General features: G+C 36.2%; 2 protein-coding genes across 2 annotated transcripts in view; both read right to left on the bottom strand.

Moving 5' to 3' along the window:
* The window catches only part of LOC132118443 (heterogeneous nuclear ribonucleoprotein A1-like), a 56,930-nt gene that overhangs the window by 18,694 nt on the left and 12,257 nt on the right, over positions 1 to 25,979 (bottom strand). The gene's annotated exons all lie outside the window — the stretch shown is intronic.
* On the bottom strand, positions 16,314 to 22,262 carry LOC132118438 (coatomer subunit zeta-1-like). The gene is made up of 9 exons (XM_059528278.1): positions 22,123 to 22,262; positions 21,749 to 21,817; positions 20,356 to 20,437; positions 20,189 to 20,280; positions 20,049 to 20,104; positions 19,886 to 19,963; positions 18,725 to 18,776; positions 18,470 to 18,508; positions 16,314 to 16,786 (listed from the first exon to the last, which is right to left on the bottom strand). Exons 1-9 carry the CDS (start codon positions 22,138 to 22,140, stop codon positions 16,739 to 16,741), a joined length of 534 nt encoding a protein of 177 aa, XP_059384261.1. The 5' UTR covers positions 22,141 to 22,262; the 3' UTR covers positions 16,314 to 16,738.

Here is a 25,979-nt window from a genome sequence, read left to right as displayed (position 1 = left end):
ATCCACAAGTAATCCATATGACTCCAGTCCATCATTTAACATTTTGTGAAATGAAAATCTGTATTTTTGTTATAAATTAATCCATTACTAAGACTTTTTTTAAAACATCAAACAGCCTTTGCTTCTGGCTATAATACTCATTTTTCCATAATATTGCTTTCTCAAGTGAAAAAAGTCATCTTGTCTGGATCAGGAGAGAAAAATTGCAATGATTAAACACCGTTTACAAGCCAAAACAGTTCAAAACACCAATATGTCAGTGGATTTTGATATGAGAGGACAATAGGAGATGGGCTTTTTGTCTGGAGGAAACGTTATGTATTATGAGCTGGTATTTTGGTCAAAAGCGACAGGTTAAAGTTAAAAATGCTTAATTTCTTTCCTTTATACTTCACAATGTATTTCATGAACTGAAGTCTTGTGGATTATTGTGATGTTTTTTTCAGAATGAGAACTTTCATTCTGACGGCACCCATTCACTGTAGAGGATCCATTGGTGAGCAAGTGATGGAAGGCTTAATCTCCTCAAATCTTATTTGATGAAGAAAGAAACACATCCACATCTTCAATGGCCTGAAGGTGAACAAATTATTAGCAAATCTCCATTTTGGGGTCAACTACTATTCATTTAAATACTGTGATAACAGCTCGTGGCCATTGACAGCTTTACACAGGCCTTTACAGTTTTAGCAGAAACATCTGGAATATCATGCATTCTACATTGACAGAAGAGCTCTTTTTTTTAAAATCTATATTATGTTGTCAAGCCTTTGAAGTTGGCCTTTTGGTCACCTTGAACACTGACTTTTCATCGAGTATTTGCGTATGAATGACAAATTTTGTCACGTGGTAAGTCACAAGCATCTCAGCTCCTTGTTTCAGAATAACAAGGAAAACCTTTTAACAGGTTGTACAGTTCATAGAGAGACAGATGTTTATATAAAACCACTAGTTTTTCACAGAGGTCTCGTTACATTTCTTACATTTCTCGTTACATTTCGTAGACCTCGGTCCTTGAACACAGATTCTGACATAGTCAAGTTTGAGTTGATATATTTTTTCAGCATTTTAGATCCTTTAAATAGAAACCGTAGTAGGATTAGACTGCTGCCAGTGTCTTGACGGAGCAGATTCACTGTATTTTAATTTTTATGAGTACACCTGCATGTTCCTTTCGTTAGGCATATACAGAAAAAGGACTTGTATTGTGATTGTTTAAAATAATGAAAAACATTTTGGAAAAAACGCTTTGATCCATTTGTTTGGTATTTTTTATCGCTCTCAAACACGAACTATAGGTCAGCTTTATTCTGTCCTGTTAGACACCATATAGTGAGTCCTAGGACCTCAAGTTGACAATAAAATTTATTTTAAAAAAGGGTCTTCTGTTTTACTCTGCAGTCCGCACAAGCTTAATTGTATATATTTATACTTTTATTGTTTATGAACTGGTATAGCATGGTGATCTTCATCAACACTAAGACTATTTTCTGACTTTTTAAAAAAGGTTATTGGTTTGATACCCAGCCAGTAAGCTGATAAAATGTGTATCTTGAATACACTTTGAATAGAAGCATTTGCCAGATGCATTAAATATAAACCATTAGAAATACATTACCATTCAAAAACGTAGGTTTGGTAAGAGTAAAAAAATAAATTTTATTAAGTCTAAATTTTTTTATTAAGTCTAAGTTAGAATTTTAAATAAATTCAATCTTGAAATAACTTTTCTAATTCAATACAAATGTAATTTATCCCTGTGATGGAAAAGCAGTTGAGCTGCCTAATTGCATAATATCTTTTATTATTTATAACTCACAACTCATCTTTCAACATCTTTCAAAGAACAGCATTTATTTGAAATAGACATTTATGGATTTCAGATTAATTCAATGCATCCTTGCTAAATATAATTAATTTCTTTCAACAAAAAAACTTACTGATCCAAAAATGTTGAATGTGAATGTACATGCTTACCAGTAGGTGGCGCTATCCACCAATTTTCAACACGTCTGCCGAAGCATATAAACAGATTTTGCATTTAAATGTCCTTAAAAATGATTTAGCATAGTTGTTTTGGGGTTTCTTTTACCTGTCATCATTCACTGCCTTCATGCCTAACATATATGGGCCTAGATGTTCATATATGCTCTACATGCTGTATAAATTACACAGCTGTTTTCATATGATCCAGTAGAGGGCGATGTGTTCTTTGACATGTAAATGTGTGTGTGTGTGTGTGTGTGTATTACAATTTAGTGCAGTTGTACTTATTTCTTACCTCTATTTTGACTCCAGACAATAATTCTATAAAATACTAGCCTACTGTTATATACTTAAGTATGATTTTAACCCACAATAGAATCATTGCAGTATGGAAATATTATTAATAAAGTGTATGACTTGTATGTATTGGAAAAAAAGAGATTAATGCTGGCAAGACGAACTGATATTTCCAGCAGAAATGTAATGGAGTGAAACGTTCAAGGCAGCTCAAACCGCATTGCCAGCGAGGGAGACAGAGTTAGACAAAGAGTCTGGCTTTGTGTTGCCTCACTGAGGCCATAGCCCTCTCCTCTCTAACCTGACTGCTGATCCTGATTTATAACACCCGTGGGCTGAGAGCACTTAACACACTCGCTCTTTAAGCCAAGGCGGACGAGATGAGATTCTTAGATATGCATGGCCGTGCTACGTTCATATTATTCGAGATCGTCAAATCATCGCTGAAAGTCCTAAAATAGCTTCTCAGCACACAAATGTTGCACGTGCTCACATTTGTATACTATGTGTATTCAATTAGTCCGAATGGCCTTATTTCACATGCACCCTCCCCAAAACCCTTAATGTTGGGCCTAACTCACGTCAAATTGCATGTACAGCAGTATTTAATGTTTAATTCATAGATTAATCAACCTTCTCTTATACGCCGCTGCGGCCATCTGTCATTCTGCTGACAGCGTACCTTTACGTGTTAATTAACGATGATATTTAACCAGGCAGAGGTGCGCAGTGCCCGTCAGCAACATTAAAATTTCAGTCTTCTCTGAAACAGCTGCAGACATGGGCTACGGATTAAAACAGTGGCCCCGAAACGATGGAAGTGAAATATTAAAGTGTTGGGGCTTCTTTAGGAGTGGGGTAGTCTTCTTGTGGTTAAACATATTGGCTGGTAACTATAAGATTATAGGTTTATACTGTCCTAAAAATAATCTTGGTTTATTATCGTTGAGATGTTTTAAGATTTGAGTAAGTACAGGGCCGTAAGCGGCATAGATATTAAAGGCATTTTCAGATGATCAATATGGGTTTTTCAGTGAACCAAAATAATTTTTTGTTTCCCTCCAGTATTGAATATTTTGTTATATCCTACATTTATTTCCTTATGTTCAAGTTAACACTCACAATTATAGTTCTCATGAAGATTGTATTTGTTGTCGTTTAATGTTTTTAAAAGAAGCTTCACGAAGACTGCATTTATTTAATCACAAATACAGTAAAATCTGTAATATTGTGAAATATTACTGCAATTTAAAATAACTGTTTCCTATTTTAATAAAATTTACAATGTAATTTATTCCTGTGCTGAAAAGCAGAATTTACAGCATCATTACTCCAGTCTTCAGTGTCACCTTAAGAAATCATTCAGATACGCTGATTTGCTGCTAATTAAACATGTATTATTATTATCAATGTTGAATACAGTTGTGGTGATTAATATTTTTGTGAAAATGCTGATTCTAGTTTCAAAATGTTTAAAATGTAAGTGTTTCAGAATTCTTTGAACTCGTTTCATTTATTTGAAATTAAAATCTTTTGTGACATTGTAATGTCACTTTGAATAAATGTAATGTTGTAATTATTAAAAGTATTGATTTATTTACAAGTTAAATCATTTTGGACTCAAATATGGCTGACATGACAAAGAAAATGTGATAGATCAATGTCAAATAATTTAATTTTCTATATATTTTTTATTATGTCACAAAATTACAACTTTTAAAATTTTTAATGGAAGATACTTACAAAAACAAGTGAGTTAGAACAAAATACAGCCTTACTTTGAACTGATGAAGATTAATTAACCAGCTTGTCAATTTTTTTTTTTCTTTTGTCATGTGTTCTCAAAAAGAATGTCTGTCACTGACTACTGATGGCAGGCCGGGGAATTCACAACACATTCTTTGACCTACTTTTCTGTCCAAATAGTTCATGAATATTCATGTGGAAATTTCACTTTTATGTGCAACGGCACAATTAGTTTCCTTTCAGCACTTTTGCAGCCCTCACACAGAGCAAACAGGAAGTTAAGAAATGATAAATGACACCCTCATGTTATTATCTGACTGCTTTTGGGTTTAATGAAGGGAAAAAAATCACACAGATATGGCATCTCTTCTGTTTTCTCCTTTATCAACATCAGAATGCCATCAAAAGATGCCATGAGGGGCCACAGTTTAGCTTTAGTTAGGATCTAACCAGGTTACACCACAGTTTGCAATTTTATATATATATATATATATATATATATATATAACCCATAAAGCAAAGAATCCTGAAAAAATGCACCACTGTTTTCATTGTTTATAATAATACTAAATGTTTCATGAGCGGTAAATCAGCATATTAGAATGATTTCTGAAGGATCATGTGACACTGAAGACTGGAGTGATTATAGTGAAAATTCAGGATTGCATCACAGGAGTAAATTACATTTTAAAATAAATTAAAATAGAAAGTGGCTATTTAAAATTGTAATAATATTTCTTATTACTGTAATGCTATTTTATATTACTGTATTGTAATATTATTTTATTATTATTATTACTATGTTTTGGATCAAATAAATCCAGGCTTGGTGAGCATAAGAGACTTTTGAAAACTTTTGAAAAGTAACTAATTATTAACTAATTAAATAGGTTGTTGATTGTGACAAAATGCAAGACCTATTAATGAAAAATGCTCAATCATCATGCACATGCTGCTAATTAAAACAATACATATGCAAAACTGCATCCATTTCCTTTTGACATTGCTGTTGTTTTTGAAGATTGCTTTGTCAGTCCCCTTAAACTCTGTTTTACAAGGGTAACCCAAAGTGCAGGGACCGGCTCAGTTAGTGAGTTAGCTCAACTAGTGCCTCACTGTCAAGATTTATCTTGCTCGAGAGTCATCCTCATTCCTAATGACAGGACGCATGCCTTGGTGTTAAAAATCACTCTCATGCTGAAGCACATTTCGACACGACAGATACATTAACATAAACTGGCCCCGGACTACCCCATCAATCTGTGTTTTTTTGAGACCCACCATCGCTGCTTGGGGCTTCCCTGTAGAAGCCCTTTTTGAGTCAAGGGTCCATTGATTATATAGTTTAGGCAACTGGAACCTTCCAGGGGCCTCAATGAACTACAAACATATACAGTGATTTTTACTCAGAAATTGCAAGTAAATTTCACAAATGTGACATTGGACCGCAAGACCAGTCATAAGGGTTAGTTTTTTTTTAAATTGAGATTTATACATCATCTGAAAGCTGAATGAATAAGCTTTCTATTGATGTATAGTTTGTTAGTATAGGAAAATATTACATAGGAGGAGATACAACTATCTGAAAATCGCCTTTAAAGTTGTCCAAATGAAGTTCTTAACAATGCATATTGACTATTGACATAATGCATAGATTTTATTAGCTGTGTTTCTGCTCTTTTTATCACTAGCCAAGATCCTTAAAAAAATTACTGCTTATTATGCTATATTTTTTGCAATGACCAGATTAAATGTAACTGGCCTCTCTAACTAGCCAAGATCCTCATCCACAAGCCTACCGCTAAAGCCGGGATTTTTTTCTTCTTCAATTTTTTTGCAAATGATTAAAATGTAACCAGCCTCTCTAAACATGATATATCTTAAGATGGCTACTTTTACCCCTGCGTGAAGTTGTGCTTAATGCGAATTCTTTAACTTATCACCAGTAAATCAAATGTCTTTATGAGCTTTAACAGTTTTGCTTTGATACTGAATAAGACAAGACTGCTTCTTTGCCATTTTCATGTGGATTAAGGCATATTAAACTTTCCCCCTGTTGACTGCTGATTCTTTATATATATATATATATATATCTTGCACAGGTGCAGTTTCCTCTCCCAGTTGTAATTGTTTATGAAAAACTGATTAAACTAATAAAGGTTTGAACATTCACACCTCCCTGACCTTCCATAAACAGCTTGTGTCATTGTTTCCGCCACTGAGACGTTTATGAGTCCTGTTTGTTCAGAGAGAAGCATAACGCATAGTGCGCAAGTATGCAATATGCCTCCAGCAGAGTTCACACTGCGACTGGCATGCAGACGTGCATGTTAAAAACCCCTAATGCGTCTCTTTAGATGTTATGCAATTACACGTGAGCATGGGAAGGCCTCTGTGCGCCTTCATTTCGTCCCACAGTAATTTTCCACCTGAACAGGCGAGAGGTGAGGTAGAGGTGCACGTCTTATGAATCCTTGAGCTTTTGACAGATGGCACTGGCCTTGCTATTTACCCTTAGAAATTTTCACGGGTCACGGCTGTTACAGGGGGTTCACGCACACCGCTGCTGATCTTCTCGGCATCAGCCATGCGACTGATGCACAGATAAAGGGGATAGATGGATGAGGGGAAAGAGTGTAGGGAGATGAGAGTACAGACAGACAGTAGGCCAAAGTGACTTTGGCAGTGCACTGCTATTGATCAGCTTTATGATACATTGATTTATACCAGACAGTTTCAAGTGCTTTGAAGAGATATGAGTCATATACATCCTCGCTAATCTCAGGGGCAGCAGGAGTGGACTATGGTTAAAAACTTTCTGATATGAGCAGACATCCTTATGATGTCTTAAGACTAAAGCCGCACAGTAATGCAATGCGAATATCTGTGAGGAATAATGGTGGATGGAGAAATAAATGGCCGGGGAGCTGCTTTTGATAATTTCAAGGAAATTTTAAGGGATTCCGCGATGCATTCTCATCTTTCAAAGGAGTACAAAGTTTGCGGGCAAGACACACCCTCGCACAAATACACACACGTAGATCGAGTGAAGATTTATGTGACAGTGAACTAATTGCATGCTCCTATTTGTCTTTAGGAAGTGACACCCAATTCTTTCTCATGTTTTTTAACAATTATATCAGAAGAAATATACTTATTGCACACCATTATCTATGGAATTATAAGCAAGTTAAAAAGGGGTTGGGTTTCCTATCGAATGCAAATGGAAAGTGTGTTGGAAAATGGAAAGTGAGGTTAATAACTGCAATAAAACTAATTGAAAGGACACATTTTACTGCATCTAGAGAGTTAGATGAGAAAGAAATTGCATCTTAAAGGGATAAAATGACATTTGTATGATATTTGCTAAGCCTTATTGTTTTGGAGAACATTGGAGAACAATATTGGAACCCATTGGCTTTTCATTCAAAAAAAAAAAAAACATGGAAACCTTTCCCAAAACATATATTTTTCATGCTTCACAAAAGAAGGAAAGTTAAAAGAAGACAAAAGACAGTTAGAAGAACACTGAGGTCCAAGCTACACTGAAACCCGTTGACTTTCACTGCATGAAAAAACACTAAGACATTTCTCAAAACATCTTTCTTTGTGCTTCACAGGTTAAAACAAGACTAAAGAAGATATTTTAAAGAACACTGAAGTCCAAACAGCAATGGTGCCCATTGACTTTTATTGCATTAACAACAACAACAACAAATACACTTTTTTTTGTGCTTCACAGAAAAAAGTCAGTTATAAAGGTCTGGAATGGGTGAACTTTTCCTTTAAGCTGTCAACGGCACATGTTCATTTTTTATGGTGTACTTGAGTGAATTGTCTTGGGGTTTAATGGGAATCACTGTGAATGTTGTTTCAGAAGAAGTAAGGGAAGTTGAAACATGTCGAGAGGTCGTTCATTGCCAGTGTTGATTGTAAAAGAACCTCATGAACCTCATGGAAACAATATGTGCAATGCAGAAGCCAATTTAAACATGTAATGTAAGCAGATGTGTTTACTGCTTCTTCAGCAGTATTATTTCAGTCCAGTATAATTTAACACTGTGTAATGTACATTGGACAGAGGTGGGTAGAGTACCCAAAAACTGTACTCAAGTAAAAGTACTTCTAGAAATATTTACTCAAGTAAAAGTAAAAGTACTTGAATAGTTACTTGAGTAAGAGTAAAAGAGTATCGGATAAAAATTCTACTCAAGTAGTTAGTTACTAGTTACTTTGGGTCATATACTGAGCCTATTTTTATTTAGATATATAGATAAAATGTATGTAATGTATGTTAGCGTGTATAAATGTATATATTTCATCAGCCTTTACTCCAATTTATGTAATTTATTATAAAACCCTGTCTGTTTACTTAAGTAACAGATATAGGTGTCATGCCATAACATATTTTTAATACGACTGAATTTATATTAAATGTGAATTTAACATTGAAAGTTAATGTGATATAAATATTGCTACTAATCTTTCATTGTTCAGAAAGAGAGCAAATAACATTTACATTATTAAAGATCATTTTCACTGACAGTCTAGATTTCAATCACTCTCAGAAACTCCCATTAAAATCACTGAAACTGTTAACACTGTGAAATCGATATCTTAATTATTAATCTTAATTAAATATTCGTACACACATCTGCACTTTGTTGTTTCTGACGAGAGAAAGCACCGGGATTTTAGCGATGACTCAACTGAACGCCTCTGATTGGCCAATGCTTTAATAAGCTCAAAAGAATCATGTGTGATTGGTTATAATGCGCAATGCTGTAAAAACGCATCTATCTCTGGCTCAGCGCCAGCAAGCGATCACAGATTTGAATTAAGCAGCTGATTATATGACTTGCTGAACGTACTCGCACCGGTGTGATTGTATTAAAATTAATAAAATCTTAAGCGGCTATTTTTTGTCTTTTGGATGCTGCATTCAACTTGACTCCCCTCTGTTATAAGCCACACACGTACAACAAACTAATGTCACAGTGGTATCGTGTACTGTAATCTAATGTAGCCCAAGTTATTACCTGTTAAACAGTAGACAGCACTGAAACTGAACTGAACGACTCATTCAAACTGATTCATGAACCAAATTCACTCGTTTGCCAATTGGTTTGATCAAGCCTTTGAACAGAATTGACTCAAAAGAAATGAATCATTCGCGAATGGGCATCGCTCATTGCCCAGAGAAAAGTAGACGGCGCGTTTGGAATAAACTGAAGCATTTATAACATTTATTGCATTAAGATAAAGTAACGAGAGGAGCGTCGCCACAGTAACAAAGTAAAAGTACAGATTTTCCCCCAAAAATTTACTCAAGTAAGAGTATAAAGTACCCATCTTTAAATATACTCCGAAAAGTAATAGTTACCCCAAAAAATTACTCAAGTAAATGTAACGAAGTAAATGTAACTCGTTACTACCCACCTCTGACATTGGATGTGTTTGCTAAAGCAAGCTTCACTATTGCTGATACTTGCATATTTTACTTCACTGTGCAGATTATTCAGCTTTTGCATTTATGCATTTGGCAGATGCTTTTATCCAAAGCAAGTTATGCTGCATTTAAGCTATGCCTTTTTTTCCTAATTCATGCATTCCACAGGAATCAAACCTGTGACCTTAATATTGATAATGTCATGCTCTTCAGGAAGCCACTATTTGTAATACCTCAAATAATCTGGCTTGTTGAGGAGATCTGTGCTTTTATGTTTCTAACAGACCAAAATATCACACTGTGAGGATTTAACCATGAGAATTATCACATATATGTGGTTATCAATGGCAGGCCACAAATGTATCGTAACCAAACATCAACCCAACAGAAATGGGATATGGCGATGACAGTCGTGTTTACATTTCTGATGTGTGTTGATTGAGATGAATCGACTAGTCAGATTGTTTGCATTTTTCCTCACATATGAGATGTTTTCTTTGAGTGTCTGGTGTTGAAACAGGATATTATTTTGGAGTTGGAGAGCTGGATGTGAACACATTCCACAAAGAAACTGCAGCAGGCCTGTGTGAGTGAAAATGACTGCAGCTACAAATCATTCGCTCACTCTCTCTCTTTCTCTATCCTCCTCTTGCTCTTATGACGTCAGGAATGTCGAGCACTCCCTGCTCCTTCCCTTGGGGAGAGGGTTTTACGATTGAAACCTGACACCGTTTCTGTGTCCCATAAGCAACAGAGCGGTAACTCACATCAAAGACAGCCAGCGTCGAATCACAACACGGCCATAAATTTGCCTGTCGCTCACGGACCAATCAGAAACGAGCATTAAATCAACTCTGTCACGCTGGCAGCCAATGGTGGGATGGCGACGGTAAATCTGTCAAGAAAGCGTCTGCTAACGGGCTCTGTGGTGCAGATGGGGAATCCACTAGGGTGAGGGGGGGAAGAAAGTATATATGAGAGAGAGAGAGAGAGAGAGAGAGAGGTGGAGGGAGGGGGAAGGCTGAGCAGTTAGAGCTGAAGCATGCAAAAATTTTAACTTTGGTTACCCAAAGATTCATTTCTGAAACCCATAATGGCCAAAAAATCCAAGTGTTTTGTAAGCAGTAAGCCGTGAAAACTCAAGTGGAACATGACCAAACACGACCACAAGAGAAAGCCAACGAAAGCGTTAAACAAAAACGTCATAAAGCTTAATTGCTACCACTGCTGTGTGACATTGAGTGTCTACAACAAAAGTGAAATACGGCCGCGTCTCACTCTACAATTACATCACTATCTTAATCACCGCCTCTGTCATGATTATTTCAGTTCACGACACTCATTATACACCTTCGGCCCATTTGAAATAGCTTGTCAAGTGCGAACCTCAAACGCTTCTTTATACGATATGACATAAAAATGAGAGGGAAACGTGTCGGAGTGTGTGAAACAAATACCTGTGGGCCTTTTCAGGTTGCTGCAAGTTTGCAGACCAGATGTTCTCACACACATGGACGTGAGCGGCTCAAAGAGCCAGTTTGTGTGGAAACGCATGTGCGTGTGCAGATGTAACGCAGCAGGACGGAGTCTTCGTGGATTTGAGCCTCGTTCTAAATCACTGGGAAGGGAAAGAAGGGCCTCCTCTCTTAAAATGTCAACAGGCTGCAGCTTATACTCCGCAAACATCTCCAGCCCAGATCGATGGCCCCCGTTTTCAACGGCGGAGCACGGCCAAATTCAGTGACTAATGGCGCAGGCGAATCGAAAATAGAAATGTCTAAACAGGCTTGTGGACATATCCAAACTGCCTGGCTGATAAATGTAGCGTGCCTTCGCTTGAATTTATGTGTTTTTAAACTCTCCGTCATGTGATATGAAAATAAGGTGTACTCTTACCCACCGATCCAGCCGGAGGAATAACATATTAGCCTTTCCGAATGGCACGTTTGAAACGCTTAATGTGCTCTTGAATAAATATTGTGCAATTATGAAATGAATACGAACAGGATTTGACTTTTAATGTACGGGATACCAGATTTATTTAAAGGATTTTCACGTATCTGCAAAAGTGACAGCTTTTGATGATTTCAAGAGACAGATAACTGAGTGCAAAGATGTTTTTTTTTTTTTTACACCGCATAGAATAGCTTGTTGAAATACTACTGGATCAGCAAAAGCTGTGGCATTGCTGTTGATTTTGGCCGTCTCTGCCTCCAAGGTGAAATGATTTTCTATTCGACAGGAATCCATAAACAGGCCCTGTGAGGCCGAGAGGCGCCATAAAACACATCAGGCCGTATGGGGGCGTCTCCGTTAGCGAACGCTTGAGCCTGGGGAGCGTGGCGATGGAGAGCAGCGCTCTTATCTCGGCCTGGTTGCGTCTGAATCTGTTCGTGCATTACCCGTCCTCTATTCCCAGTCATTTTCTATGGCCTTTTGATGAATTTGGCCTGTCTGAATTCGTCTCTTCCGAGAGCACGCCGTAATTTACCTACATTTATCGCAGGCGAGCTGTTTGCGCAGCTTCGGCCCTGAGCTGCATGCATGATTAATACGAAACACTGATGCTTTTGTGTCGCCCTCCCCTTCACCTGAGAATATAAAATGACTCTGATTGCAATAAGCGTACAGATTTTCATGAGAAAGCCTGAGTCTGGAATACTCATTCGGTGACATACAGACTGTAAGCTTGGAGATGATGATAATTTATCGGCTACTGCACCCGTTTGCTACAACACACAGACACAAACAGCATCTATCAATTACAGGCCTGTAGTCCACACGCCTCTGACAATTTTACTGCGTGTTTTGTACAGCTTGTCAAGCCATGCTGTTTAAGTCTATTATGCTCATTCCTCTATAATTAATATAAATTACCTTTTTGCCTTTTTACTGCCAGGCCACTGTAATTAGTCGATGAAAGGTATTCATCGGTTGCCTGTAGGTGAATATCCACGTAAGGCATGTTAGTGGGGCGTAGACAGAAAATAGGGGTCAAAATTGACCTAATTTCTGCCTTACTGGGGTCATACAGAAGTCTTATCTCAACACCGGCCCTTTTGTTATCTATACAAGCAACATCTATGGAAGCAACATAAAATTTGCAAGCCATGAACAGGTTCTCACTCATTCATTTTTCTGCAGAAAGAATGACCAAAACCCCCAACAGACGTTCTTTTTACAATACTGCTGAATCTACAGCTTGAAAGACATCATGCAGTGTAGTCGGATTTCTAATTCTGAAGGAATGACTCTTATGTGCCAACTCTTTATTAGTGAATCAAAAACATTCACCGTGACCAGTGTAGCCTGACACAAGAACAATAACTCTAATGAGCTGGTTCTTTTACTGAATCAGAACCATTCAGCGAAACCAGTGTAGTCCAGCTTCTTAAACAATAACTCATATGTGCTTTTTTTTGGTGAATCAACAACATACAAGGCAACCAAAAAGAGAGCCAAGACATTATGACTTTTATCAGTAGTCCTAGTATGAAATATGTTTCCGCATTGTTTGTATCTCTAAGAATTCTACGTGTGCACACCTTTGCAATAATTTATTTTTTATTATTGAACTTATCTGCAAAATGGAATTGCATTTGCCATTGAAATGCAGAATGCTAAGGGATAGCTTTCTTCAGGTATTTCAGACCTCCTCAGCTCAAACAAACAGAGCAATGTTTTTACAGCACCACAGAGTTGCAGTGTTTGCCCTTTTCGGGAAATTCAGCACACCACTGGCTTACTTATAGCTGTCTCTGTCCAAAAAAGGCACACTTTACCTTTAAAGTTAGTTTACTATTAACACAAAGACCCTTGTACATGTCCTTTCAAGCAGCACACACCGACTCTTGATTACCCTTTGCTCTTTTTCCTTTATTGCAGGTGATAATATCTTAAAAACCTTGTTCCACTGTCCTAAAGCACTTTGCTTTATTCAATTGAAGCTTGCTGTACACTTCATAACACACAGATGAGTGAGACGCTGAGGTTTTATCTGTGACTCTTACCCATCCACTAATGAATCATAATGAATGACCTCATAATGAAAGAGCTACTTAACTCAATTGGTCAAATAAATTTGGAGCTGAAGGCTCTCATGCTTTGGAGATAAGATGTCAGCGCCCGTGAGCCTCTTGGAGACGAGGTTAGGGAACTCCCTCTGGGAGAGTGGGGCGCTCAAGGGCCAACGTCATGTTTCATTCCTCAAAAAAGCACACTTTAGAATATCAGCCGAGACAAAGGAAACTTTCCCAACTACTTTCATATGGATGCCAAATCATTATTAAAGAGGAAGATAGAGAGGGATAGAGGGTTGAGGAGATGTGCTGGACCAGGGCCAAGGAAGTTCTCGGTTTGCAGCTGTTTGTTCTGAAGGCAGACTGGCCTAAACAAGTCCTGTCCTAAACCTGTCTCTCATTACAACTGCATATCTCACATGACGGTGAACTTTTGTAACCTTCAGTCAAAGCCGCTGAAGATCAGTTTCCATTCCGGCTTCTGCAGAACAAATCAGGAGAATGGGTCTTGGTCAGGATAGAAGTAATGTTTGTTTTTGTTTTTGTAAATGAAAACTCGGCTGTGAGAGATAGACGTATAGTACAACTATTAAAATGTGACTTTTCAAAAAAAAAAAAAAAAAAGATTTTGAATCTTATGATATCTTTAAAAAATCTGATATGGTGCTTGAACTTTACTGATTTTAAATACCCCTTTTCTTTTTTTGTCATCTTCTGATACCATTTATATCACAAAATATTAGTTGTTAATTTTGCATGAAGGAATAGAGTTGGTGTCTAATGTAGCATAGTTTAAAGCAGGATTGTTATTATCATTAACTAAAAACTATAACTAAAACCGTAAAAAATAATAAACCACCTGAAGTAAAAATAAATTTACCAAAAATAAATAAACATTTTTAATTCCAGCTAGTTGCCAACACAACATTTCTCTCTTTTTTTAGCTGAAGTAGCACACTACAGCTTTATAATTATCTGACACTAAAATCTAAAACCTCATAAAAACTATAAATATAATTTTTTGAAATATTTACTTGGTAATATTAAATTTGCTCTAGAGGGTTTGATGGTTGGTGGAAAGTGTAAAAAATGGCATCTGATGGAACAGAAAGAAGAAAAGTCATTCATTCCAAATATTTGCTTTATGTCTGGTTATGTCTAAGGCTCTCTTTAATTTGCTGTAGATCATTACATGAGCCATTATGGTGCTTAATATGGTAACTGGCAGAAAATACAAATATGCTTTTAAGTCACAGGCTGAGTCAGATCCTTCAGTTTCAGACACAGCCATTACATTGGCTCTTTGCATGTATAGCCTGATAAAATCTTAGTGAACTCGTTCAAAGCATTGGTCACGATGACCCTGAGATTGCACACGTCTCGTCTCCACCCCCACTGCGAGAACTGTGTCCTAGGTATGATACTGAGGCATGTATGTGATATACTACTATTTTTACAACCATTTCTCCAGGGGGAACCTTTCATCTGCATTAAAATGAGAGACAGGGGAGGAATCCACCAGAGAAAAAGCAGGCATGCGAAGCTGTCAAACATGGCAGCATTTTGCCTCACACACACACACACTCTCATTAACAACCGATTTTTATTCCAGAATATTTAGTGGAATAAATGCTTTCCTAATGGATTGTTAGAGCACTTGCAAACAAAACAGCTAAACTGGGTTTTTAAGTAACTGCCTAAGAGATCCTAAAACTGAGGTTTTAGGACCTCTTAAAATTCTGCCATGCTGCATGTAGTTTACAACCAAATCAAAATTGACAATTAATTTAGAGGAAAAACTATTAATTAACCTCACAGTTGTGCATGTATTAAAAACACTTGTATGTTTACATGCAAAATGGAGTAAAATGTGCCTTGGATGCATAACAGGGCAACAAAAATGAAGTTTAGTAGTGTAGCGTAAATGCTCAGTGCAGTTCAGCCTCAGCACTGCGTGTCTCATCCAAAACCAGCAGAGGGCGCTCTCGGATCGACTTTGACTCACTGATAGACTAGACTTGACTAGACTAGACTAGAATATATCAGATTAGATTAGAAAGGTAGACAGGCACTACAATTGGAAATGTAATATACTGGTATACATTGGTAGCTTTATAATATACTGTATATATTTGTATATTCTTTATTATTTTTAATAAATATATCGAATCAATGAGATGAAAAGGGGTTTTCAAGTCTAGTTACTTTTATTTTTTTCTGAGCAAAATAAAATGACTAATATACATTTTTTTTCCATGAAGACACCCACTAAAAAGGCTTTAAAAACAAAACTCTCATTAGCCATATTTAGAACAAGAATCATTAGATTAATCATTAGATTAAATTAGATTTGTTAGCAATACGTTTTGAAATCGTTTAAAACATTTAGAATGATCACTTATTCTTTTATATATTTTAAGTACAGGTAAGAATAAGTATATGGATAATATATATAAGTATATAACCCATTTGTCTTGTCTTTACATATATAATTTAAAAAAGGTTAAATGAGCCTAATATTTTTAATAATCTATATGCTAGTCATGTTTTTCTATTCATAACAAAAAATCAGGATAATAAAATGAAGTTGGTGGTTAATGTTTTGAATGGTTTTTAGCACATTGCTTTGGAGGTTACATACTAAATGTCCCGTCGAAAGAGTCCCTAACCTTATGTGTGAGCGGCAGTAATAGTGGTGATTGACTTAAAACACAAAACAGTAAACAAAGTGACCTCAAAATATTGAAAAAGTAAACGTCACCGCCGCCTCTGCAAACCAGATAGTATCCAAAAGAAGGAAAACACCACAGCAGAACTAGATTGAAACGGTTTCTTTACTTCAAACAAAACCAGGGTCAGAGGGAAGAACAGAGAACAAGATCAACCACTGGAATGTACACGAATCGTAATGAAAATCTCACGGCACAACAGTGATATCATTCACAAAACCAGCCATATATTCAAGAGCTTACTGGAATGGAATAAAAAATAATAAAATGAAAAAACACGCCCCGGTACTTTTCCCTAAAAAGAAAGTCCCGCCAAGACAATATTTCAGCTTCTTCCTCCTGCCTTGACATTCTTTAGAAATGCTCCTGATCTTTGTCTTCAGTGGATATTCACTTTAACAGTCAAGAAAACACTCGAGGGAAAAAAAAGGGAAGATAGGACAGTAGTGATGAAAAGTGGCCGAGTCGTATTTGTTCTCCTCGTCTCAGTTCAGGACGGGACCAAAAGTGTCCTATCGGAGTAGAGACCATTTGATCTGCTCCTTAGCTGACTGAAGCACCTAGAAAAAAACAGAAACATCCAGTGAAGTAAGAACCAAGACATCTATTAACAAAAATATTCATATATATATATATGAATATTTTTGTAGATAAGTATGTATGTCTATGTATATATAATCTGATGATATAAAGAAAAAAGTAGATTAGAACTGGAATCTCATGTCATTTGTACTATTGATTTTTGAGATGTCAAACATTAAATGGAAGAAACATTACTAGGTGCTTCTTTAAATCCTCTTATAATGGTATTTATAATTAAAGGTGTCATTAGAATCTTATGAAGGAATATATGAAAGTGAGTTCTGCCAATTGATTAAAACTTGATGTTTTACATTAGGCGATGCCAAATGATTAGTCGTATTTAATAATAATGAATTGCCAGCCTCAGAATCATTTATTTCAAGTGTTTTGTGTTCCTACGGATAGACCAAAGCACTCCTTAAAAACCTCACTTGTCTCCAAAGCTACAACAGGTAATTGAATTTTAATGCGTTTGTGTTCTTGACTCATTAATGCCATCATTTTTCTTAAAAGACATGCATTCATCAGGATGAATTTGGTTTTAAAAATGCTGAGAACAAATCAAGACAAACTAAGCACATTTAATGTACGGTGTGGTCCAAAAGCCTCAAACTATGGGTGTAATTACTTGTATTTTTTAAAATACTAAAACCAGAAAAAACGGGGAAATTATTCAAATGTATGCAGTTAGATTTTATTCCTCTTATGCTAACCAATGTTGCATTCATTTGATCAAAAAAAAAATAAAAGTGGGGGGAAAAAGTAAAACATTTTAAAATAACGGTTTGCTATATGAACATATTTTTACATTTAATTTATTCCTGTGATGCAAAGCTGAATTTTCAGCATCATTACTCCAGTCTTCAGTGTCACATGATCCTTAAGAAATCATTTTAATATACAGGTTTCCTGCTCAAGAAACAATTCTTATTATCAACACTGAAAACAGTTGTGCTGCCTAATATTTTTGTAATATTTTTTACGGATTATTTGATAAATAGAAATTTCAAAATAACAGTATTTATTTAAAACAGAAATCTTTTGTGACAATATAAACGTCCTTCCTGTTACTTTCATCAGTGTAATGCATCCTTAAGGTATTAATTTCTTTAAAAAAAAAAAAAAAAACCCTGTATGAACACTAGTTTATCTAAAACGAGAAACTACTGAAGTGAAAAAGCCAAACCTATCATACGAAGGCACTAACATCGAAGGGAACCCTGTAATCGAGTAATGCAGGTGCAGAAGAACATCCAGGAATTAATTCATCATCTTAATTTGCACGAGGCGAAGCAAAGTATAACCATATAGCAGGGAAGACGAGGAGACATCCATTAATCACAGACAGCAAAGGCAGACAGGCAGCCTGTCGCTGGGCCTCTTAAATGAGAACATTAATCAGTCCGCACTCACGAGTACGGCAGCCACGGGGAGCCATCGCTGCCAGACAGCCGCCAATAATTAGCCATCATGTTTACATGCAGCCGACACACACGGGAACCCAGAAAGCACGATGAAATGTTCTTAATGTGGGAGCTGTGAAACCAGACCACCGTGGACTCATTTTCTAAATGAATCATGGGTAAATCTCAAATCTACTATAAAACATAATGCATGATGGCGACAGGTGTCGCTGAAGGAAGTGCGTCGACTGCTCTCACCTGAGTGACTGTCTGTTCTGTCAGAGGCACGTCATCGCCCTGAAACGACATGAGAGAGGGAGGCCACTTTAGGACTGCTGGCTTGCTTTTTGTCTCACACATGCAAGATTATTGGAAATCAAAGTTAACAGCTGCCTAGCAGGACCATAATGTTCATCAGTGCACATGAGATGAAGCAGAGCCAAAAATTACTAAGCAGATCAACATTTACAACAGCATCATGAAAGTCAATAGAGGAGAACAGGAAGTAGTTACCCTCAGAGCGACACGGTGAACCACCTGCTGTGGGTCGCTCTCCAGGATCACACTGCAAAACAGACAGTCAATGAGTGAGCAGTGCTGCAACCAAGGCAGTGGGATTTTTAGACTCATTTCTGTCTTAGAAAATGCCACTTTTATTGATAGAGAGAATGCAGAGAAAACAGGAAAGGATGTGGAGAAGGGGGAGGAACTGGATGAGGAAACAACATACGCCAGAATCAAACCCAAGTCTATAGATTCCTTCTGTGGCCATTGAAAAGCCACTGCGACCACAGTGGCTTTTCAATGGCCACAGAAGGAATCTACAGACTTTACTGCAATCATTTTAGGCGAAAATCTGTGGAATTTGGCAGATGCCTTTAGCCTAAGAGACTTCTTTTATTACTACATTTATTTACTTGGGAATCAAACCCATGATCTGGGTGTTGCTAGCACCAGGCTCTACTGTTCGAGCTACTAGATTGGGGTATTTAAACATAATAAAAAGTGTTAATCAGAGCTGAGAGATTATGAGAATGTATGAGGAATTCTTAAAGGGTTAGTTCATCCAAAAATGAAATGAAAATTATGTCATTAATAACTCACCCTCATGTCGTTCCAAACCCGTAAGACCTCCGTGTATCTTTGGAACACAGTTTAAGATATTTTAGATTTAGTCCGAGAGCTTTCTGTCCCTCAATTGAAAATGTGTGTACGGTCTACTGTCCATGTCCAGAAAGGTAAGAAAAACATCATCAAAGTAGTCCATGTGACATCAGAGGTTTCAGTTAGAATTTGTTGAAGCATCGAAAATACATTTTGGTCCAAAAATAACAAAAGTTATGACTTTATTCAGCATTGTCTTCTCTTCCGGGTCTGTTGTGAGAGCGTTCACAACACTGCAGTGACACTGCTGACATGTTATGTTTGTTATTGGGCGCACCAGAAAACACGTCAGCAGCGTCACTGGAGTGTTGTGAACGCGCTCACAACATTCATGTCTTTCGGGTTTGGAACGACATGAGGGTGAGTCATTGATGACATAATTTAAATTTTTGGATGAACTAACCCTTTAAGCTGTTGATTCTGCATGGGCCTCCTAAAGCCCAATTTAATTTTAAAATGTAAATAAATCACATACAATTATTACACAATGCACACAAAATCAGAACTTACCCTCCATCAACAATCTCATCAACGGCCAGGAAAAGACCCTCCATATTTTCAAGCAGGGCTCTCTTTTCCACATTTTTCCTAAAAAGAAGAAGAAATCAGTCAAGATCAAACTGTCATTAGCTGATGGAGACCATATAGCATGCAAGGAAAAAGTCTTTTCTACCTCAACATTTGGCTCAGGGAATCAAAGAGACAATTCAACACTGACATAAGCATCAACTGTGGGAGAAAAGACAATAACACTTATGAGATTCAGATGGTTTGATGAAAAGATACAATCCTGGATCATGTATAAAGCATGACCTCATTTTCGTGGGAGCTGCCGATGACATAAAAATATAAATCAATATTGCTCTTGTACACAACCGTTAGACCCTCCAGCAATGCGATTTCACCTGCGTCAAAGAGAGGAAGGATGAGTCCATGACTTTGTTAGCCGACACATCACGGACAGTAACAGAATCACTTACTGTCTGTTCTGTGCGTCTTGTTGAAGATGTTCTTCTCAAAGGCTTTCTGCTCTTTCACTGTGGGATACGTGTCATCATAATACTGAAACACAGTCACAAACTAATATATGAGGCTTCTAATACAGTGACACATCTAGACAAATAAAGAGCTGATAAAAACTCATCCATACACCTTATGCAACAAAAAGGACAGACTGCAGGGTTAAAAAAAACATGTTATATGGGTACAGAATAACATAAAGGTGTTCAAATGATGTTTACTTTCAGGAATAATCCTAAAAGGCCTGCTGTATCATATTTGAAACATTAATTTCTAAGGCCTCTAAATTATCACCATGATCGAAACTTTGCTAAAAACCTGTTGTACACAGTCTACCACATGCCTTCTGTCATCCAATTTATAGATAGTTTTTTAATGAGTAAAAGGCCTTTTAATATAGCTCTTCAGTGTCTTTTGGCTGTGTTTTTTTTTTCAAGTAAACATAGAAATAACTTCTATAATGTTAGTAATACTTCAAGATGAGGATGGATGAAACCATACAAGATCTTTAAAAAATAAAATAAAATAAAAAAAAGGTTAAAATGCGATGCATAAAGCTTTTGATGAATGTTTATTTGTTCATCTTTCATTGTATTGCATGGCTTTGATGTTTTTCTCCCACAATTAAAATTATAGAGCTTTGAAAACTATGCATTTAAATATCTTACTAGACATATTATTGGAAAATACAGAATTAGAAATTATATTTATATGCATTTTACAAAAGTAGTAAAAATGTAATTGATATACAAGATTTTCTCAGTTTGGGCTGCTAGTGAAACTGAAGTGTGAGCTCCTGGTTGTCACGATATCTTATTATATGAGCCATAAAAGCCTGATATATCAAATATAATACAAAACATAAAACTTTATTTTAGTTTCCTTTTTTTTTACTTTTATTAATGTTAACCCTCTCAGGCTCAAATTAAGTTTTAGTAACTTAGTAACTTTAGTAACCTTTAGTAAAGTTTTTAGTACTCCAGATACATAAAATATGTATCTGGAGTAATAAGGTTTTTAGTTTTTAACTGTTGCAAATCAGCAACACCTGCCTTGAGAGGGTTAAATACAGTTGGTCTGACTATGATTTGACATGTCTGACTTCACGGGGTTAATTAGTTGGTATATAATGAAACGATTTAGATTATGATTTAATATTTATAATTGATTGTTTAAATATAAATATAAAAAAATGTAAAAAAATGTTAGCCTGAATGCACTGTAAGTCGCTTTGGATAAAAGCGTCTGCTAAATGCATACATTTATTTATTTATTTAATTTTAATTAAAAGAGTCCTCCCTTTATATCAGTTCAGATCTGAATATGAGCCTGATGTTCATGTGAGGATCTCACCTTAGCATACATTCTCTCCCCATCATTGTCCATGATCAGAACAGCTTTAACAGTGTACAGAGAGGGCTCCTGTCTCACACACACACACACACACACGACAAATCACCAAACAATAAGCTGATCAGGGCAAAGGTAGAGCAGACATGGAACAGATACCCATCATCTTAATATTGTAACATAATACTTCCCTGTTACAGTATTCTAATCTTTAATTCATATGCACGTTATTGTTAAACTCAAGTAAGATTGGTTACTGATTCATTGTTTAGCGGAAGTAACTTACTATCCGAAGTGGAAACAGAGGATTTAACTGCTAGCGGATGTTTTACACTTTAAGTGCTAATATTGGACACATAGACATAAAATAATATTACCAATATTAGCGTATCCATCTTGTACTGTACAGATGTCGCTCACTCAACCTCCGTGTATTGAACTTCTGCGTGTGTGTACTTCCGCTGACGACATGAGGTGAAAGGGCAAAAATTAGCGGAAGTACTCTACACCTTCATTAAAGATTGCGGGAAAATATTGTGGGATATCAATAATTGAAAAATAATAATTTTGAGATTGTAAAAGTGCAGAACGTTTTCTGTAAAGGGGTAGGTTTAAGTGTAGGGCGATAGAAAATACGGGTTGTACAGTAAAACAAAAAACAGTAACTTATGACTGTGGAGTGTGTGTGTGTGTGTGTGTGTGTGTGTGTGTGTGTCTGTGTGACTTACAGGTTTATCTACTTATGCGAGCCAAATACATGTTTGTAAAATTCCTCACAAATATAATGCGTTATGTATTTAATATTATATTTATATTGTTATATTTTAGCTTACATATTTAATAGCTTTAAACCAATGCAAAACAGGCTCAATAACAGAAATTGTGGAGTATTAAAAGTACTAATTAAAGTTTTTTTTATTTCTTTCTTTCTTTATCGGACTTTGCTTTGAACTTTGAGCGTTGTAACTTTGCAGACGTTGTTTATGCTCTAACAGCAACATTACACACTAACTAATGTTAAAAAGAAACTACAATTCTCCTTACACTAAAGAATAAAAAAAAATTGATATTTATTAACTTTTAACCTATATTGAAGCAATATTGATGTTGATAGTTTAAGTGTCTGATACACAACCTTAGCCATTTTTGTTTATTAGCCTAAACAATGGCAGGTGAGGGGGCCTAAATGACATATAGGCCTGGGCTAAAGCATAATTGTGAAAATAAAACAAAGTTAAATATACTCTCAGCCCATTTAGTTCATGTAACTATACATATGTTATTACAGCATAGAAAATCACTTTACATACGACTATTAAATAGTGAAAGAATAATCTTAATTCTAAAATAATAATAATTCATGAACACTGAAAACTCAATTTAGTAGTGTGATTTGTTTTCTGTATGATCAACTGTTCCTCAAGCTTTGCTATTGACATCCAGAATTTTGTCTGAATTTGTCTGAATTGTCAGCATTTAGCTGATAATTAAATACTTATCAGGCCTGTTTATTTGAAGTTTATATAAAAAATTGGAATTTAAAAACAAAACTCCTATTTCCAAAGTGTTTCAAAGTAGCATTACTAAAGGTGACGCACTATAAAGTCAACACTCTACCTAGGTGCAATGACTCCGTCTTGCTTTCAGCAATGGAAAAAATCTGAGCAGACGCTTTAATCAAAACTTATGAGTGATTCGGATCCTGAATCTGAATTGATTGGGTTTGGAATCTGTTCGCCCTCTGTGAATGAAACACTGGCCTCAATGACACAAGTCCTCCTCAGAATTGCTTATGCTTCCAGCCTGTCCTGTCCTGTCCTGTTTTTTTTTTTTCCTGTGATAAATTAAGAGATCCTCCTACAACTGGGCAACATAATTACACTGGTCACTTTTTCTGGGAAGCACCACTGTTAAAACTAATCCTAACAGGGGTTTTCCCTGCACGCGGCTCACAGCGCTTTACTACATCAGCTACACTGACATCAGAAATAGTTTAATCTAAAGAGTTGTGGTGGGATAATTTGTAAGTAAAACTCAAAATACAATGCTGAGCATGTTGACTGAATTAAATTTTGTATCCCAAATGAGTCTCGATGCAAAGAGGACAAAGAGTAGTTAGTATTCTGAAAAAAAAGGTTTTCTTTATATGCTTCTACAGTAAGGAGGCTCACCAGCGAGTTTCACAATGAAACACAGGGTTTTCACAACTTTACCACGAAGAGCATTTCGAAATTACCCTATGTTATATGAGAGAGGATACAGTATGTGTTTCCTTGGTGTAGGCTACTTTTTTTCTTTTCAGTTATGGTTATAATGTCAGCCAGAGCATGAGAATATTACTTCATAATGCTGCTTACGTTTTTTTGTATTTTATATTTTCTTTGTTTTCTATGTGTACTGTTTAAAAATGTGGCCATTACAATATTGTGTGATTCCATCAAAAATGAACTAATTGCATTACTTATTTACTTTTTATGGTTACTTTTACGTTACTTTTGTGTTACTTTTTGTCACTTGAGCTGGGCCTGCTTATTTGTTGTTTGATATTTATATATATTTTTTGGCAACTGTAAAGGCCCTTTCACATCAAAAGTGAAATTCATAAGCCTCAGCCTGAAGGAAGTGCCTCTGTGCCTCCCTCGTGATTTCTCTCAACGCGGGTCAGGAGAGGTGTCAGTAATTAAATGAGCTTGTTACTTATTTGAAAAAGTAACTAGATATTTTCTTGTAAATGTAAAAGTAATGCCTTACTTTACTAGTTACTCGAAAAAAATAATGCATTACCCCCAATGCTGTATATATATGGAAAAAAAGTATAAAAGATAAAATGTGAAAATATGTAAAATGTGAAATAACATACTTATTCTGACCTGTACTTACTAAAATATAATAAAAGAATGAATTATTGTACTACATTTTATTTTATTTTAAATTATTACAAACAAAAAAGTCCAAATCAGGGATTTGAAGGATAGTGGTGCAGACTTAAAATTACAATTAATTCATTTTTGGGGGCTACACTACACTTAAATAGAGTCTTTTAATGTCATCTAATTATTCTTGTTTTAAATATGCCTTACAAGAATTTTTGTTTATCGTTACAATGAGCGATATTTATTCTGTAAGTCTTGGTAAAAAGGCATGAATGAGTCTTAATTTTTTGCTCAGAAAAAGGACACTTGAAATGTACTAATTTAAATCTGTATTAAACCTTTATTGTTTTGATTCTTGAAAACCCCTTTTTGTCTTCGACCCATTTATATATTTGGCTTTCTGCATGTGAAGTACAAGTATTTCACATGGGTGTGTTTATAGTAGATCTCTGTGTTTATGTTGTACTTGCTTTGAGTCATTTTGCCTTTATTACATTCATATGGCCTGCAGTGTTGTAAAATTATTATTAGTACAATTATTAGAAGTACTCCTGAAATAGCACTGCATTTACAGTTCATCTGGTCACATGTACAGTGGAAATATTTACAACAGAGCTGATCTATTCAGAACTCAGTTTAGGAGAATATTTGTCACCAAACAATCGTTACACCTGACGAGCTCCAAATGAGGAACCGGCACCCACAGTATCATTGCGCAGAGAAACTGTGTCTCAATAGTCCTTCAGATAAAAAGATAATCGGGCGACTTTCACAATAACATCTTTATCTGTGCGGTCACGGCAAAGTACGTGTCCACTCATGTTTTTCACACAGTTTCAGAAGGGCAGTGATGGACGTGATCATCATCATACTGACCTGTGATGGGTGCCAGGCATGGCAGTGTGTCTGTATCCCGTCGGTTTCCCACTGTGGGTATGGGTGTGTGAGAGCAGCGCCGCACTTCTGGTTGGAGCCTGTGGCTGCAGAAGGAGAGGAGAGCAGGGGAAAGGGGATGTTGGCTGGCGGAAGCTCTGCTGAGTGCTGATAAAGGCTTGTCTAGGTGCTCATGCTAACTGTTGTGGTTTCTGACATGAGATGGTGGTTGAGGGGAGCTGTGTACAGTATCGCTGTATACTTTATTTCACCCAGCCTTCTCTATTGCACAATAAAGCATATACCATATAGTGGAGTCCAAAAGTGCACGTAAACTAGGAAGGCTTGCATGGTGAATTTCACAAATTTGCTTATTTAGTGTGCAAAAGTGGCCTAGAAATTGTGTCGACTCTCTTGCATTTTACATCCTAATATTTCTTTGTTTTAAAAAAAAATGTAAAGCCTATTGTTGAAGTTAAATATACTCT

This window comes from Carassius carassius, chromosome 37 (assembly GCF_963082965.1).
Source record: "Carassius carassius chromosome 37, fCarCar2.1, whole genome shotgun sequence".
NCBI lineage: Eukaryota > Metazoa > Chordata > Actinopteri > Cypriniformes > Cyprinidae > Carassius > Carassius carassius.
This window is presented reverse-complemented; position numbering and strand designations above follow the sequence as displayed.